This window comes from Argentina silus, assembly GCF_951799395.1.
Source record: "Argentina silus genome assembly, chromosome: 11".
NCBI lineage: Eukaryota > Metazoa > Chordata > Actinopteri > Argentiniformes > Argentinidae > Argentina > Argentina silus.
The window spans coordinates 21,237,723-21,256,077 of record NC_139665.1 but is presented as its reverse complement, the minus strand read 5'-3'; the positions used below and the strand labels follow the sequence as shown (position 1 = coordinate 21,256,077).

The 18,355-nt window shown below is 41.0% G+C and overlaps 2 protein-coding genes across 3 annotated transcripts; both read right to left on the bottom strand.

The window, feature by feature from the left end:
* Positions 1-5,301: 5,301 nt before the first annotated feature.
* Positions 5,302-12,118, bottom strand: tra2a (transformer 2 alpha homolog). Of its 2 annotated transcripts, none has more exons than XM_083680429.1 (9): positions 11,975-12,118; positions 10,231-10,364; positions 9,896-10,055; positions 8,604-8,657; positions 7,769-7,957; positions 7,146-7,261; positions 6,304-6,474; positions 6,029-6,099; positions 5,302-5,896 (listed from the first exon to the last, which is right to left on the bottom strand). In XM_083680429.1, exons 1-9 carry the CDS (start codon positions 12,008-12,010, stop codon positions 5,886-5,888), a joined length of 942 nt encoding a protein of 313 aa, XP_083536555.1. In that variant the 5' UTR covers positions 12,011-12,118; the 3' UTR covers positions 5,302-5,885. The 2 variants fall into 2 exon arrangements, with proteins under 2 accessions (XP_083536555.1, XP_083536556.1); XM_083680430.1 differs by having other exon boundaries at positions 6,310-6,474.
* Positions 12,119-12,430: 312 nt separating this feature from the next.
* ccdc126 (coiled-coil domain containing 126) lies at positions 12,431-18,238 on the bottom strand. Its single transcript, XM_083680821.1, has 3 exons — positions 17,956-18,238; positions 15,918-16,486; positions 12,431-15,493 (listed from the first exon to the last, which is right to left on the bottom strand). The coding sequence occupies exons 2-3, from the start codon at positions 16,153-16,155 to the stop codon at positions 15,249-15,251; spliced, it is 483 nt and encodes a 160-aa protein (XP_083536947.1). The 5' UTR covers positions 16,156-16,486; positions 17,956-18,238; the 3' UTR covers positions 12,431-15,248.
* Between the last annotated feature and the right edge of the window lie 117 nt (positions 18,239-18,355).

Sequence of the window (18,355 nt, the reverse complement as noted above, 5' to 3'; positions counted from 1 at the left end):
CGTGGGTAGGCCTATGGATAGGCCCATGCAGAGAGAGAGAGAGGGAGGGGTCTATAGGCTACACAGAGAAGTGCCCCTCGCGACATTGTAACAGGCAAGCAAGTTTCATAGGCTGCATGTCTAGGCTAACATAGCATTTGTTAATATGCAGGCGTAAACCACTGGAATACGACAGTAGGCTGCTAGGCCATGTACAGATGTTCAAATTCAGAAGTATAATTCAACGCCATAGGCCTATAGTATAATTATATAACACTCAAATTACTTCGCAACTTGTCCGGAGATAAGTCCACGGCTACCAGATATAAATGTTTTAGGCTATAGTAAAATTGAGGGACGTTTAGAATGTACAATTATTACTTGATTCCAGTGGATGAAGTAAATCCATACAAATCACAATTCGACGTTACAATTGGGTAGTTTATAAACTCTGTCAATTAAGTATGCTCTCCTTGTACACATCTCTGTTGGATTATTGCCAGTTGTGTATAGGCTGTGTGAAGTGTATTGTTTTAGTGTGTATGTATGTATGTATGTATGTATGTATGTATGTATGTATGTATGTGTATATATATTTTTATTTTGTAAGTCTTCTTGCTAATGAAGTTCCCTACTGGGACAATAAAGTGGTTGATTTATTGATTTATTGATTGAGACATACAGTATGTGTGCATGAGAAAGATAGTCAACGGACACATTTCCAACTGAGAGGCATGGGCTTTTACATCTGTTTTGGTAATATAAAAAAAAGTAAACTACTGTATCCTGTTTTATAAATGCATCATCAGGAACAATATGACCTATCTGTGATTCTGAACAGAATGACAGTATTTCATAATTGTACCTAAATATATGGGCATGTTTTATGCGATGTATAGGAGATAATAGCCTATGTTCGGTAGGCCTATGTGTAAAAGCCTTTAACGGAAGGCCCTCCTGCTTTGGCACTGTCTGGCACCACATTTTAGTTGACATCGTACTCTTCTAGCCAAACATAGAGTGCTCTCCTATTGGTTAGAAATATGGACCAATCAGAGAGCTTAGCTTTTCTCCGTACTACTTCTGCTGGCTTGGTCTCAGCGTGTTCATTCATTGGCTCTTCGGCTCCGCTATTCTATATGAATCAGCGCGCGAAAAATAATGTTTCCCCTAATAATAATGTTTTTTGTAAAATTGATAATAAAACCTTTAGTTCTAACGAAATGTTGAGATGCGTCTGGATCCATATTACTTCTCAAAACTACTCTTTTGTGGAGTTGACATGCATTGAATTGGCAATATAGCCTATGTGCTCAATCTTAAAGGGAGAATTAAAGTGAGATTGTTTGAAACATACCTGTAACATCTCGTGAATTCACTTGTAATTCATTAATAGTAATCAAATTAACCTCTTGTGTCATATCTTTATTTTTCTTGGTAGACCCATAACTTTGTTCAATCAATAGGGCTATACAATCACTCTATACATTATTTCTAAGCTTTAAAGTTATATTCTCTGAGTAGCCTATGCTTGCTCAATATAATTATTTTTTTCGTGAGCATTCATTCTCTTCCATTTTGAGTGAAATAACGAGATGGTAGGCCTAATATCGATACTGTAGCGCTACTACTCTATCTACTTTCTGAAAATATGAAATACTTGTCATATTGACAAACTAGCCTAGTCATTACACAGAGTTTACATGTTGTTTACAACCAGATGTACGCAATATCTTGTTTAAGATTCCAAGCTTGCCCGCTCAGGGCTCACAAAGAAGTGAATATATCGGCGAGGGATGTACAGAAAATGTCCCCGCCCCCATTCTTTGGAGGAAAACTTCGGTATGGCCATATTCCATAGGGGTAAACAGTCTTACATAAAGCAAGTTTCATACCCACGATTGCATCTTAACATATTAGGAGGAATTGCCTAGTTAAGGATCTTCTGATGAAAATAACATGGAAAACATCGCACTTTTAAGATGACTGAAGACGATATTTCGATAGACATAGGCTACATCAAACATATGCCTATAGTTTTATATGTAAAGTAACTAATATGCCGTGTTGTCGCGGATAATTAAGTCGCATTCGTTTCTGTCGTTCAATGAAAGGGAACCATGGTCGGGTGAGATGCCCTTATTCATTTATTTCTATATCTCTAATCTTCTCGTACGTCAGCATTCCATTGGCTAAGCTAGAATGTATGGAACATTGTCTTGAACGCCATGTTGCAGTGAATGTTTATTTTATTTTAAAAACTTATAATCCTATAACTTTACTCCAACGACTTTCAATGAGCTATCGATTATAGGAAGTAAATAGCCTTCTAAAACATATATCAATCGCGTTAAGTGTATTTTTTCAAATAATTTGATTGGTAAGAAATTGCCCTGTGGGTCCAGGGCCCCCTTATACATTTACACCATCTCATCAGAAAATGGCGGTTTTCTCCCCACTTCAGTAAACATAGTAGGTAACAATTCCTATTAATATGTCAAATTATAACCATACATGATATAATGGAATACAAGCCCTGGACATTTGCACTTTTGATTTTTGTTGTTGTTGATAGCACTGGAGTAGGGCTGATATGACCTATTTTTAAGTCTTGCTAGTAATTCATCCATCTCTGTTGTTCCTCCCACCTAGTTTATCCCCTGACTTAAAATCAGAAGAAGAATCTTTGCTAAATTACCAACAAAACATTTTATGTGACGGTATAATGTTTTCTTTGCAGTTAGTGAAGAGAAGCTGTTGCTGTGGGAAAGTGTTTCATAGAGTCGATGAAAAGTTGAATGTTAGCTATTAGTAGGACCTAGTTACTGTATATGAAGTTTGACTTGTTTGATACCTTTAAGAATGAAAAATGTGTTTGATAACAATAAACATGTTCAGAAAAGTTGATGTCATGTGGTAATAAGAAAACTCAGTCACTGAACCCAAAACAATAAATCAGTTTGCACCCTTGTCAGCTACCTTGTTTTCTAGAAAAACAAAAAATGAATACATCCTATGTGTTAGTGGACATGGCTGTGATTTGAAGTAACAATGTTTTGTAATTTCAAGTATGTGTCACAAAAATGTAATATGGAAAAGAAAAATAGGATTTAAATTGAAAGGGAAGATTTGTTGGACCAATTCCATTTCAGTTCAGATCAATTAATTCTTAATTGAAAATGTAATTTCATTTTGTATTTATGGCATGATGTCATAATAATTTCTTAAATTGCCTTGAAGTGAAATGGCACTGGCCAGTGTCCCATGATATTATTTTACTATTTTTCTTTCAAATATACATGTGTTCATCCGATAATTTGTGTATCTCCAATTATTATCATACATTATAAAACTTATATGTGCAATTCACTAGGGATTCATATTTGGTCAAGTCCACCATTGAAAAAAAATGATGTGCCATATTGGAATCTCTTGACCTCGTGCCTTTAGATTATTATGGCTCTAGAATTCCCTACACAATGTGTTGAGATGTTTCAATATACACATACAATATTTTCATAGAAAAATAACAAAATCAATGCATTTACTGTAAAAAAGATTTCTGAAATTCAAAAAAGCCTTTGCTAAGTTGGGAAATGAAATAGATTCAAGCATGTCATGCCCAATAATAAATGACCAAAACAACTAAATAACAACTGCACACAAGTAGCTCTTGTCTAGCTGATTGAATTGCAAGCAGTTGTGATTGCTCCATCATTAGAAACACAGAGATAGAGATGCAGCTGTTCATGCACTCGCAAAAATCACTGAACATCACTTTGTTGGTTTTAGTGCAATATGTTTGATTAACCAATTCAATGCTTGGGTATGATGTTTCCCTGGCCTCCACCAGAGTGAACAAACCCACCTTCCTGCTGGCTTTACCAAAGCTCTCACCTACCCTGACTTCCCTCACATCTGTGGGCTACGTTCATCTACCCCTCATTTGAATTTTGTATAGCTAATTAAATTATTGTATGGCAGACATTGATGAAAATAAAGACCTAGAAATGTAAAAAAAAAAAAAAAAAAAAAGAAAGTTAAAGTTAAAGTTAAAAAAAAGATAAATGATCTAATGAAATGTGTATGCCTTCTTTCAAACATGCAACCTTATTGTTATTCACCCATGACTTTTCAGGCATGTTATTCATGCCTCCAAGAATGTCCTTCCTGTAGCCAATCTCTTGGTATAGAGAAGAAAAGAAGAGAAAGACTTGGCAAGGACTTGACACTTTGATCCTTGTACTGCAGGTTTCCAACAGATCTACATCATTATCTTACATGTGTTTATGTACCTAACCTCCATGTCACATTAGCGTTGTGATGAGAGCTTTTACCCACTTCAATGGGGGCCAATGTAATTAGGTCCAAGGTCTCCAGATACTCAAGATAAAGTTGGAAGTTATTCCCATTTTCCCAGTTTCACTCCTTTGATCAGCCATCCAGCCTGAAGGCCAGTGCTCTTCATTTGCACCTCTCCTCCATACCGATCTGTATGTTAATTAACTTGATGCGCCCCCCCCCCCCATCTGGTCACACCCATCCTGATGAGTGTTTGCTCGCTAGTGTCAGCCTAGGTGTGCCTATTTGATTTGATTATTCAGTGAGAGGCAATGTTTTGACATTGCAGACAGAAATGCAACACATAGAGCAGACATAATTCCCTATTCTACTTGACAGGGGAATCATATCAGTTCTATACAATACATTTCTGTTTGAACGATACATCCGTCTTTTCTGAAATGTTGTTTCACACTCCTGAATAAGCTCACTTGGTAGTGTCGGAGACGACAGGATAATGCAGCAGAATAGAACCAGGTTGTACGATCCAAAATGGCTCATAAGGCAGGAGTTATCTTCTGTTTCTATAGCATGAGGCAGCTTGATGTATGAGTAAACCCCTTGGACAGGACGCTAGTGCAGCAGACACATCATGTAAAGTGGAGAACAGAATCTACAACGTTCAGAACACACCCCGAGTGAAAGACAAAAGGTGGGTCTGGCTATGGTAAACGTTGGAGATAGGGTGGGTGTGGACTGAATATGCAGGTTATCACACATTTGCTTTGTGTCAAGACTCATTGTGGTCAGAATGTGTGAACTGGATTTTGACTGAATGTGTGGTTAGGGCATGTCAATCATGGGAGAATCTGTGACTAGTCTTGACCTTTAACACCTCTGTTAGTTTCCTCTCCTATCTGCCATTCCTGAAGGACCCTAACCCCACCTGCAATCCTGTTTGTCTCGTTGAAAAGAGCCATACAGTAACTTTCTGACTAAGCTTAACATTCATGTCAGAATCAAGAGATGCACACATTTTAGGATTTTCTTTTTTTATTTCAATAAAAATAAACAAAAATCATAATACACCAAAATAAAAATCTCTGGAGGTATCCAAATGACGACATCCTCGACTCAAAGATGTGTGACAGTATGTGAATGAAGACCACAAGCCGTAATCTTGCCAATCCATATTTCCATATCCTCCTACTTTATCAAACATTCAAAAAACCAATGGCTCTGTTAAAATACTTAAGTGCATCCTTCCCTCCATGATGTAATCACTGATAGGACTAGGTTGAATTGGTGAAAGCAATGAGGGGAAAACCTAATTAAGCAATGGAGGAAGGAAGAAGGCGTTTTATACGTTTTTGACAGGGACAGAGTTTATGATCCGCCACAGTCTTCAACACACTCACCATGAACGCATCAAAAAAGTCTAGAAATTAAGACATCTACAGCACGTAAACAAAATACTTCCTCTGACTTTCCCAAAAAGAGTTCTGACAGTTGATATACACTTTTGTTAGCTTAACAATGCTTCCAATCAGCCCCTTTGGAAACCGATTCTCGATGATCCAACGCGGGTAACGAAGGAAAGGAGACGATCTTGATAGAAGCGCGTCCTAGTATCGTCCTGCAGGGGGAGAAAAGCATTAGGCTTTATATTCACCCAACTCTTGTGAGAGATACATGTCTGCTACCATGCAACTGTTCAAGTGTGCACCTGGAAATTGATGTGAGAACTTGGATATACTTGGATACTTACGTGGGCTGTAGGATCGGGACCTGGAGCGAGACCTGTATCGACTGTAGTAGGGAGAGGGAGAGCGCCTGCGACTGTACAGGGAAAAAAGAGGGAGAGGGGAGAGGAGAGAGATGGTAGTGCAAATCATGCCATATCTCCCCACATACATTTCAACAAATCTATACTTACTACAGTTGAATAGAAATACCCTAAGGTGTAAGGTATTTCTACTCAACTGCAGTAAGGTGGAATGTCAAATGTGACGGTGAGTTCAGTTAGAGCGCATAGTCACTCACCTGTACCTGTAGTCGTACTCGTCATATCTTTCACAGCGGTCATAGCCTCGGTCATAGTAGGAGTCTCGGCTCCCCCTCCTCCCTCCACCACCACCGCTGCTGCTGCTACTGCCGCCACCACCTCCACCTCCACCACCACCACCTCCACCACCACCACCACCACCACCATTACTGAGGAGAGGGGAGAGAAGAATGCCTCTTTTATTTACATGTCAGTCAATGCAGACTGATATCCATGGGTATCACACCATGAGTCCTAGTTGTATGAAAACACAATTCATTAAATCCTCAAATGTTCTTTTAAGCGATTAAAAGATCACCAACTTCCATAAAACTGAGTAACAGAGTACAACAATTTATAGCACACAAACCTTCTCCCTACACAACCAGGGATGGGTCAGATTCAAGTTTTCGAAATCAATAAATTGATGGTGGCCAGGGTCGATTGTTTGACCCCACACGCTGCGCATTATTTCAATGCCAATTTAGCATTTTTTTTTGGATGTATGGATGCAGAACTTGCATGACCGACCTCCCAGGAGTGATTTGATAGTGACAGTGAATGAAAGAGCAAGGTCTGCTGCTGTTAGCAAAATTACGACAAATTGCACCCACAATCAGGAAAAGTGCTATTTTCTGATTAATTTATTACCCATTTTAAAAATTAATTTGGAGCAATTAATTAATTTGCCAGCGATTGACTTTGTCAAATAATCAAACCCATCCCTATATGCAACCACTCAAAAAAAATAATCACAACAAAATAATAACATCAATAATACACACAGAGGAGCTGTTGTAGATTATGTATGTGATGACAAAATACAGCATACTGTACTTACTGTGTGGGTCTGCCCATGTAGATGCCAGGCGTGGGGGTGTGGGCCCGCTTGGTGATGGAAAAGTCCACTCTGATGCGTCTCCCGTCCAGCTCCATACCATTGGCACGCTCCATTGCCTAGGGAAACAGAAGAATAAAAACAGCCATTAAAAACTCAATCTGAAAACAAGTCTGCCTATAACCCATGTTCAACCACCACAGGGCATTGTCAGGTGAGAATTTAAAAAAAAAAGGCAGGCCTTTTATGTTATATGCAAGGAACACAAGCTTGCACTATGCTGCTACCAGTCTATCTGAACCTATATTACAAGGAAGGGCCCTATGCAGTGAGTTGCAACTAATTTATGTCAATATAGCCATACTGACACCTAGTGGTGCTCATGTGTAATCACACTAGTAAACTATAATAGGTAACTGGCATTGACTTCTCTTGCATATTAGAGGTTGTGAGAGGTGCAAAGATTACATCTGGTTTATGGTTTGGGACCCAAACAAAACAGATGTATGATCAAAGATCAACAATAAAGCTATATGACAATAGAAACGCCTTTTTCCAACCTGCCGAGTCCCGCAACCTACCAAACCCAGAACACAAAAAAACAGACTGTTCCATTTGTTCTGTACCTCCTTGGAGTCATCGATCCTCTCAAAGTACACAAAGGCGAACCCTCGGGAGCGTCCAGTGCGCTGGTCATAAACCACGTTAACACCTGCCAGCGGTCCGTATCGGGAGAACACATCTCTCAGGTCACGCTCTGTGGTGTACAGGCTCAGGCCAAACACCCCCAGACACGTGTTAGGGTCCGGGTTAGCCTGGAGGGCAAAGATAAGGGGGATCAGGGTCGCAGCTCAAAGAAACTGATAGCAACATGTAACTATACTGAAACCAGCTTTAGCATGTACACATCACCTTCTCACTCAGAACTAAATCTGTGAGCTGTCACACATCAAATAAAGAAATCTTGAATCTTGAATCTTGAATCAATACAAACACACCCTATGCACAACTTTATGGTGGTAATGCAGTAAGGTACAAAGATTCAATTTTCTATAAATGTTTTCTATAATCTATAAACGTTACAAGAAAAATGAATGGCCATTTCAAGACTGTTGAGGTCTCAAAGCCAGGAAATTATGTTGTAATTGTTTACAATGTCTCTCCCCCATGCAAAGCATCACATCATATTTTAAAACACACCTAGAACAGCACACTATAACACACCACCAACTTTTATTCTTTGAAATGAAGCTGCTAAGCCCCCCCCAAGTTGTACTTGTGTCTGGTTTGTGTTTAGATTATTTTTCACATTTTCACCACAAAGACCTCTTTTCCTCTTATTCAGACTGCCCAAGGCAGACCTAGCCTTGCTTGGCACACTTAAGCCTGATTTGGCTCATTTAAGCCTAGTTTCACACTGCCCAGTGCTCTTGAATCTTGTAGGTAGGAAGGTCCACATACCCTGGCTTCACCATCATCACCATGGCTGTGTGTTTCTTTTTTGAAGTCATGGCCCTGTTGATATAATGAGCGGGAGGGATAGGGTTAATAAAAGGGGTTATTAAATGTGTCACATCATGCTGTTTCCCCACACTGAGGGAAGGGGGGACACAGGAAGATTCACAAGTATTCTAGGAACAACTAGCAATTAATGCAAGATATTTGGACTTATTGGTTTCAAACAGTAAAACAACTTATACATGAAATTACATTCCAAAAACCTGACTCTTACACACAGCATCCCCTGTTAAAACAACCTACCATTAACTGTATAAGAAATACTCTTAATACTGAATAAGAGATGATCAGATCTGCTAAATACTCAGGTGCAAGACCGTTAAGGGTTATATATGTTAAAAGCAAGACCTTCAAATCTGTGTGCTGTTTTACTGGTAGCCAATGCGATGATGATAGAACAGGGGTGATATGATGACATTTTCTGGTTCTGGTGAGGAGTCTTGTGGCTGCATTTTGGACTAGTTGCAGACTTTGTACGGCTGTGTTGGAGGAGCTGGATAACAACATCTAAAAGCGTCAATCAATTTTCCAGCATCTTGTAATGAAAGAGAATTTCTTATTTTTGCAAGATTGGATATGTGGAAATAAGCTATTCTGGACATGTTCTTAATGTTCGACCTCAGATGTCTTGAGCCAATGATCAACAATTCAGTTTTATCAGAGTTTAAGAGGAGGATGGTATTTGCCATCCATATTTTAATGTCAGACACAGGCCTCCAGGACAGTAAGTGGCATTGCCAGGTTTCATTGCAACTTCAAGTTGGTCATCATATGTATAGCAATGAAAATTGACACCATGATGACAGATTATATTACCTAAGGGTAGCATATGTAGGGGAAAAAAAAGTTGTTGTCCCTCTACAAGACCCTGGTGCTCGCCTACCGGGCGGCAAAGGGAACAGCCCCTCCCTATTTGCAAGCATTGGTCAGCCCCCAAACCCCTGCCCGATCACTCCACTCTTCCACCTTGGCTGGCCGCCTGGCTCGGTCACGGCTTTTCACTGTCCTGGCGCTCCGCTGGTGGAATGAGCTTCCCACTGCTGTCATGACTGCAGAGTCATGCTGTAGATTGAAGACCCATCTCTTCAGGCTACATCTTAACGGTCCCTCCTAAAGACCTCTTCACCCCCCCCCCCCCCACTTGGGAGGTGCAAAACTGGCCTGTAAGGGGCAACTTCAACCCCTGACATACAGACAGACCCTGACCTTTGAACTCTTGATCGTGTGAAACTCACCCTGCTGCCAGTGTGGCGGCGACGGTTAGACATGGGTGACGTGCTCTGGCTCTTTTTCCGGCGGTGCTCTGGACTACCGGAACGGGAGCGGGACTTTTTCCGGTTGGAGCGGGAGCGAGAGCGGCTGTACCGGCGGTTAGAGTGCCTACGGGAGTGAGACCTGGTAAAGGAAGACAGGATGGGAAGACAAGAAAGCAAAATAATTGGGGACAGGACAGGACAGAGAATACAGCAATAACATGAGGCCACTGTTCCGCAAAATACGGAACGTCAATTTGGGATGGGACGAGGTGGGTATGACAACAGTAGTGAGAGGTAGGGAAGGGGTGGCTCACCTGGACTTTGAACGTGAGCGAGATCGAGACTCTGACCGTTTGGAAGCCCGGGATGGGCTTGGGGAGCCAGACCTGCTCGCAGACTTCACACGAACAGGACTGCCTTGGTCCGATTTGGATGGGGAGCGAGAGTCCTAGCGTCACAGAAGTGTGTTAGAGCGCGCTCTCCCTCTCTCTCACACTCACTATAGTGGATTGCAGCCAAACACAAACACACACAAGTAGCCTACAGCTCATGTACTGTGGAGGAAAGGGTTAGTGCTCCACCGTTTCAATTTCCATGATAGAGAAGCAATACAACTTCAAATGACTTACAATGACATTAATAATAAACAAGAGGGTCATTATGTAAACATATGTGCCGTTTCCATCTGGGTCACCAAGGGAAAAGTTATCATGCATTTTTATACTATAGAAAGGGAGCAAAGTAGTGTAAAGACACTTGGAACATAAACCGTACATTTACTTAACCTAGGGATACATTCATTCTTCCAGATTCTTTAAACGCTACTCCCTTCCCTCAGGAATTCTATTGTTCTTCGTTCTTCTTTTTTCAGTTTTTCATTTTCTGATTCCAGGTTTTTTTCTCTTCCCCAAATTGAAACCATTTTCATTTTTAGCCATAACAATGCAAGTGCTTCTATATCTGACCAATCTTCCGTTTCATTTTTCCCTTCACAGTTCTATGTTCTGCTCTGTATTTTTTTTCATTAGCCTTCTTTTATCTTGGATATTTTCTTCCATATTCTTGGATAAAACTCTTCAAATCCTTCACGATCAATAACCTTAATGAAAAAAGAACATTCAATACAATTAAGATCATGGATGTATTAAAAAAAAAAAAAAAAGGTAAAGATCTTTCGTGAGTATTTATGTTTAAATGTAAGTATTTCTACAACAGGATAATTACAGCACTTTAATTGCAGAAAATGTATCTTGGGCTATCCTTTCATATCAGAAAGGAAGGGTTAATTGTATAAGTTACAATTCCTCAGAAGAGAGACATTGTAAGTAATGCATGTAAAGTTACAGCATGTTATTACTGATCATTGAGTTGCTATAAGATTGTATCAATTAAGTGGATGTAACACTGTTAACCTCTCACCTACAGGTCAATCAGATAGTTATGTAAAAAGCAGGAAAGGAAGAGTGACTTGGAAAATTATGCCTTGCTGACTAGCCAGCTAAAATGACTTTGCAGGACCCTCACTATACGGCCATGCTGCAAAGTGAAAATGGTCTCAGCTACAACTAGCTCCTACTGCGACAAAGGCCCTGGCTGGTACTACTAGCAGCTCGGTAGCAGCCTAGCAAGCTGTCTTTTTATTAGCACTGTTACGTGTGTAGAAAAATATGTGATTCAACTAGTCAGAACTACAGTACAATACGTAGTTAGCTATGTGCATGGCAGAAGATATCTAGGCTAGGATTGTTCGACATGCTGGCAGACAATAATACTAGCCTTTTTAAACGTTAGCTAGCTAGCCACTTTGCTAGTCTTTTTTTTCCCTCACCTCGCGCACTAAAACAGCTAACGTTTATAACTACTGGCTCTACTTGCAGAAAACATTACATAGCGAGGTTTTGACGTAATTAATAACTTGATGGCTTGACGATTGCATTGCTAAATCGCCGCGACGGGCTAGCTATCTATCAGCTTGCTTGGCTGACCTGGCATAAATGGAACTACAAGACAGCAAAGAAAGGAATCGATTTAGGGTTACTTGGCAAAGAAAATACTTACTCGTCCATCAAAGTTACTGTCCTCTATGTCACTCATTTTGCAATATAGTTCTCACAATAGGACTATAGATAAAAACGATATGTTGTCGTCCTGTTAAGAGTTCTCTGAAGCGTTTCTCAGCTCCTTTCCGTGCTGCTCCAGAAGCGGTGGGAAGATGGCGGAAGAGGCTGGCACTGGCAGTTTGTTTATCAACTGCAGAATTTCCCGTCATCTGTACGCCTCCGACCGGAGAGGAAGGACTGTTACCACGCCCTCTTGGTACACAATTCCAAAATTCATTCATTGTTCGTCATTACTGACCTAGTTAGCACTGACAAAACGTCAGTCAAAGGCAATACATCTTGCGTGACAGTGACTCACAATACTAATAATAAACAAGGGATAATAATCTTTTTTTTTTTTTTTTTACTCCTACTAACTCTCAGCTTTCTTCTTTATTTATTCAAGGAAAGACGACCTGTCTGGTGGTGATCCCAAACAAATCTGACAAAATACACAAAATATAAGTAGCAAAAGACAATGCAAGCATCAAATAAGACAAGTATCTGATAAGAAAGTGTATTTCTTTAGCTTCATGTCATCTCAACTGATTCAGAGTGGACTGCAAGGACATGACATAAAAGTGGACAATGGTTTCTCGTTTCATGAATTTAACAATGTTGCAACCAGACCCTAAATATTAAACGTGTTTAGATTTATCACTGTAGTTGTATTAATCTAATCTGAGACCTCGTGTTATGATGTAGCCAGGGTGCTAGTCTACCTCTGCTTTTACAATCTTGTCAGACAAGGCAACACTGGCAGTCTGGCACCCAACCAGGCTAAAATGGTTGACACTTAATAAGGCAAGTTACAAAGGCCAAATTTCTGAAAGTATGTTGAATTTCCTGTCTGCCTACCTTCCTTGAAGTGAGAACTGTTCTAGCAAGAGTGTATGGACAAAAGCGGGAGGGCCCCAATCAGAGCCTGGAGGACCCGAGGCTGAGACAAAAGCACCATGGTAGTGAAGATTACTTTCAGCAATCCAACTGCTTCAAATCAAGGAAGGATGGTTAGGAACAAAATTGATTTTTAGAAATACTGGAATGGGAGGGAAACACATATTACATTGCTTACACATCTGATTGGTCCCATGTCAAAGGACTCAGGGTGGTGCCTGACACACTTATGAGCCCAATTCCAAACCCTTCTCCCCCAGACCATCATTGAAGCCCATCACAGAGTTAAAAGATTTGTTCAAATCAAAAGATGTCAGAGGGTGCTGGGCACACCCCTATGAATATAAAATGTAGTTTAAAATTTCAAAATATAAATGTTGGGTCCCTTAACTATTTTTCAGGGCATCCTAAAGAGTCACGATGTACAGTGCATTCGGAAAGTATTCAGACCCCTTAATTTTTTTTTTTTGCCTTATTCTAAAATGGATTCAATTCATTCTTTCCTCATCAATCTACACACAATACCCCATAATGACAAAGCCAAAACAGGTTTTTAGAAATGTTTGCTAATTTATTAAAAATAAAAAACAGAAAAATCACATTTATATAAGTATTCAGACCCTTTGCTTTGACACTCAAAATTGAGCTCAGGTGCATCCTATTTCCATTGATCATCCTTGAGATGTTTCTACGACTTGATTGGAGTCCACCTGTGGTAAATTCAATTGATTGGACATGATTTGGAACGGCACACACCTGTCCATATAAGGTCCCACAGTTGACAGTGCATGTCAGAGCAAAAACCAGGCCCTGAGGTTGAAGGAATTGTCCGTAGACCTCTGAGACAGGATTGTGAACACAGTAGCCTCCATCATTCTTAAATGGAAGAAGTTTGGAACCACCAAGACTCTTCCTAGAGCTGGCCGCCTGGCCAAACTGAGCAATAGGGAGGTGACCAAGAACCCAATGGTCACTCTGACAGAGCTCCAGAATTCCTCTGTGGAGATGGGAGAACTTTCCTGACGGACAACCATCTCCGCTCCCCATCCAATCTGACAGAACTTGAGAGGATCTGCAGAGAAGAATGGGAGAAACTCCCCAAATACACGTGCCAAACTTGTACTGTAATCACTGCTAAAGGTGCTTCAACAAAGTACTGAGTAAAGGGTCTGAAAATGTGACGTAAATGTGATCAGTTTTTTTATTTTTAATAAATTAGCAAGCATTTCTAGAAACCTGTTTTGGCTTTGTCATTGTGGGGTTTTGTATGTAGATTGATGAGGGGGAAAAATGAATTTAATCCATATTAGAATAAGGCTGTAACATAACAATGTGGAAAAGGTGAAGGGTGAATACTTTACAGTGAATGCACTGTAATTATAACCCTGACTGTTAGGTATAGGGCTGCATTATGACCAAATTATACACCTGCCCTGACCCAATACTATTGGATATGCAGGGTTGGTCAACAATGACCTACAATACAGGCAGTGACAGAAGGAGATCAGATTGGACTGGCAATCATACAGTAATCACCTACTTAATGACATACATTCTTCTGGATGTACAAACCGTAAAATCATCTCAAAGTAAAAATACATTTCTGAAGCCTTCATGATGAGTGCAAATAACATTCTTTGGATTATCTCTTTACCATTTAAAGTCTACTGTACAGCTAAATCATTCCTTCAATCTTTATATATTAGCTAAAAAGGGACTCTTCTACATAAGCACCAGGAGCTGCTGCAAACTCAAATACAACATTTCCAATCGACCATGAGTGCATTATTTAGTTCAGCATTCTGATATGGAGGAGAAGCAGTATTGCAAATTCATAGACACACATTAAGTGTTCTTTGTTGTATTTTTAGAGGTAAATCATGTCGGATGGAGTCGTTTCGTCATCGACTGCTCTTCTTCACTTGATCTGTTAAGAGTCTACAGATGTAGGTCCATTATGTGTTTGTGGCCCGCCTGTAGCAGTTTGTAGAACCATCCATGACACCATTAAAAAAAGGAAGCTAAAATTCCAGCCTAAGAGAGTCCACAATGGAAAATATTAAAAAGTTGCTCAAATGTCCTAGTAAAAAAATAGACATCAGCCACATAACTATGGGAAGAGAGTAAGCAGTCTTTTCTCTGGGATGTTTGAATACTTCAGAAAATGCATCCAACTTTCAACCTAGTCACAGACCTGAGGGAATGTGAAAGCAAGGTTCTCTCCCTACTGTTTTTTTTTTTACCCATCCAACATTGTCAGACCATATAGTGCTTACCTCAAGGAAAGTACAATGCATTTCTAAAGCATCCAAACACACCCCTAGTCTCTATTCACCCTATGCCCCGCGATGAGATCTGTTGGGTGTGTGTGGAGGGAGGTGTGGCGTTTCCAGGTGGCTGCCTTGTGTCTCCTGCTTTGTGGCTTTCTGTAAGGCAGCTGGAGCAGAGGAAAGAGCGCTTCCTGCAGTGTGGGACATGTTAGCGGCTGACGCATTCGCCACCAGATCAATCTTCCCCTCCAACTTGACCAGTCGTGTCAGAATGTCGTCCAGCAACACCGCTATGGTCCTCTTCAGATCAGCTGTGTGAGAGACAGAGAGAGAAAACAATAAATAAATAATCATTGTCAAGTGTTCAAGACGAAATCATCCCATGTGTGTGTGTGTGTGTGGGTCACAATAAGCAGAATCCTGGGTTTTTCCAGACAGAAAAAGAAGAAATGTGTGCTGCATTCTGAAAATGCAGGTGTATCGACCATGACATCAAATTTCAAGCTCCAACTTCTTACATTTAAACACTCACTTGGATTATCCGAAACATCTCATCCATCCTCCAAATCACACTCTCTCTCTCTCTCTCTCTCTGCCTGTCTGAGGCTAACCCTCCCCTCTGACTGGTGCAGACTTTTGAAAGCTGATCCCTGTGTGTTTGTGTGTGTTTGTGTCTGTGTGTGTGTGTGTGTGTGTGTGTGTGTGTGTTGACACTTCCTTTAAAAGAGCTCTTACCGTAACCGGCCATGGAGGTGCCTTGTGGTCCTCCTGGTGCGTTCTCGTTCTCCTCAGTGAGCACTTTGACATAGCGTCGGCTGAGCTCCAGGATCTGCTGCCGCAGCTCAGCGCTGCTCTGGTGTCGTGGCTGCTGCACAGTGTACCGCAATAGCATGAAGCCCCACGCGAGCCCGAACACCAACAGCAGCACGCCTAGCTTCTGGGACATGTTCCTCCGTAGGAGCGTGCCCAGCATGGTACTGGGGCTGGGGCTAGGGGAGGGAACAGGGGTTGGGGGGAGGGAGCAGGACTTTTGCTTGGGGTAGGGAGTGAATGTGGGAGTAGGTCTGAAGTGGGTGGATTAAATGATGCGAGTCAGAGCTGAGGTGAGGGTGAAGAGCTAGGACTGGGAGATTAGCGATCTGAGACTGTAGCAGGGAGATTAGGGGTTAAAAGTGGGGGAGAGGGGGTTGGGGTTGCAAGAACTGAGGCATCAAACCACAGATACAGGCCTGACGTTCAACCATGAGGCCCACAAACATGCATGGTTGGTGTCACTCAGAGAGCATCACCTCCAGAGCAAGGATCTGGAAGAGAGACAGAAACACACAGCAGCCAGAAACAGGTGAGTCATCAGCTTGAAGCATCAGAGACTGTGGAAGTGAAAAACAAACAAGTACCATCTTGGAACCCTTTTTTAATCTTACCCCAGAAACCTGATTACCAATTTAGATTGTATAGAGCCTACTTTACACCTCCCAGTGGTGTTCTCTGTGGTGATCTATAAAGGCCTATGACTTTATCTAATTAGGACTGCTATGGCCTGTTAAATAGCCTGCTGTATGAATGCAAGCGAAGCGGAAATCAGATAGTCATGTCTCATAACCCTTTCATAACCGTCGTTGGGTACTTTCACTGTTGTGTCATTGGTGTGGGAGTGGCACATCCTGTTGAGGTCAGCTAAGGGACACTGACTGAGGGGAATCAATTATGAAAAGAAGAGTAACAGAATCCTGGGCTCAGAGTGTCTCTCTCTCTCACACAGTTTCTGTGACCTCTGTTGATACTGACAATTCACCAGGTAAAAAACTGGAGAGCAAGAAAAGACCAGGGTGAAAAAGAATGATTAAATGTTGGCCAAACAGTGGCTTTCAGGATGTGGGTGATGGGCAGCATACAGAAAACAAGCCACACACTAAAAAAAGTATTTAACTTTAACTAGAAATTAAAAAGGTTTGAATTGCCTGGCCTCTTAGGTTTAATTGCACACTTTATGGATGAGTAGACCAACCCTACCCTGGTCATTAGGACAACATAGGCATAACTTGTCAGGTCTGTTAAGAGGAAAGATACCAAAGGTTATACTGCCCAGTACACTATCCACGTCAAGCACAAGCCCCATCTGTTCCCGTCTTATATTGGCATTACACAACGTGAACAGGTGGGGCTAAACCCAATATTTGCGGTACCTAGTGTTATCACCTCAGCAAAATAGGCAGCAATGGCTTTAATTAGGTTTGCTAAACAGACTGACACATAATTTAACATAACAGAGAAGTTACTTTCAGTAAGTGAAGAACAGTCGTGTTTAAACCCGACACACCAGAGACAGTACTTTTTACATTACATTTTGGTTGCACCACAATAAACATGTTGGTCGTCTTAAATAGTTTACCATCCTCCAGAAAGACCTGGGAAACATTTTTAAGAATTTAGGCCTATTGCCTTTTTTTGCAGACAGCTGTCTGGCTATATTTATCAGGGCCACAACCTGACAGGTGTAGAGCTATCTAGTTCTTTGTGCCAAGTCACAGTAAACGTAAATTCGTTCACAACGTACGGGGCCATCTGATTGCATCACTTTAACTTCGATCCAGATACTGTCAATTGTCTGAACTGAAGAAGCAGCCGGCGTTGTTAGCAAAACTAGCACAACTAGCGTGGCGGCGAGCTGTAAACATGGCACAAAAGCCACTAGTACTCGCAACTCATATTTGCTGGTAATGACGTGCAGCTAGCTATAAACCCTTCTCTAAACAAATCAACGTTATATTACCTGTATTTTCTTGTCTCCGAACTGTCTTGTACGAACAGGTAGATATGGCATTGGGTCGGGGAGGCAGACTTGACTACATTTGATTAGATTACTAGAGCAGAGTGAGCCGCGGCAGCCAGAGCCCGAGGATGTTTTATGGTTGGCTAGCTAGCTCTCTGGCTTTAGATGCTAAACCAACAATGTTAACCGCTACCATTTGCAATTAACTATAGTGGCACTTATCCAGTGGCAGTTATCCGTTTTTTTAATAAAAAGCGACGGGTCTCGAAATTAAGCTTGTTTCCTGACGGGTCCACAGATATTTCTATCTGTGTTCCGGGAGCTCAAATAGTATAACTCTGCCCATCTACTTCCGGTAAATGTAATATGTAAATTAGGATTTCTTCAAAAATAAAAGTTT

Bases quoted from the DNA above. Each gene is read 5' to 3' on its own strand.
- tra2a (XM_083680429.1), bottom strand. From the start codon at position 12,010: ATGAGTGACATAGAGGACAGTAACTTTGATGGACGA. The intron at 10,365-11,974 runs GTAAGTATTTTC...CTGTGACGCTAG, and splicing joins ACAGTAACTTTGATGGACGA to GACTCTCGCTCCCCATCCAA. The intron at 6,100-6,303 runs GTGAGTGACTAT...TTCCCTGTACAG, and splicing joins GAGTACGACTACAGGTACAG to TCGCAGGCGCTCTCCCTCTC.
- ccdc126 (XM_083680821.1), bottom strand. From the start codon at position 16,155: ATGCTGGGCACGCTCCTACGGAGGAACATGTCCCAGAAGCTAGGCGTG. The intron at 15,494-15,917 runs GTAAGAGCTCTT...TCTCTCACACAG, and splicing joins CACCTCCATGGCCGGTTACG to CTGATCTGAAGAGGACCATA.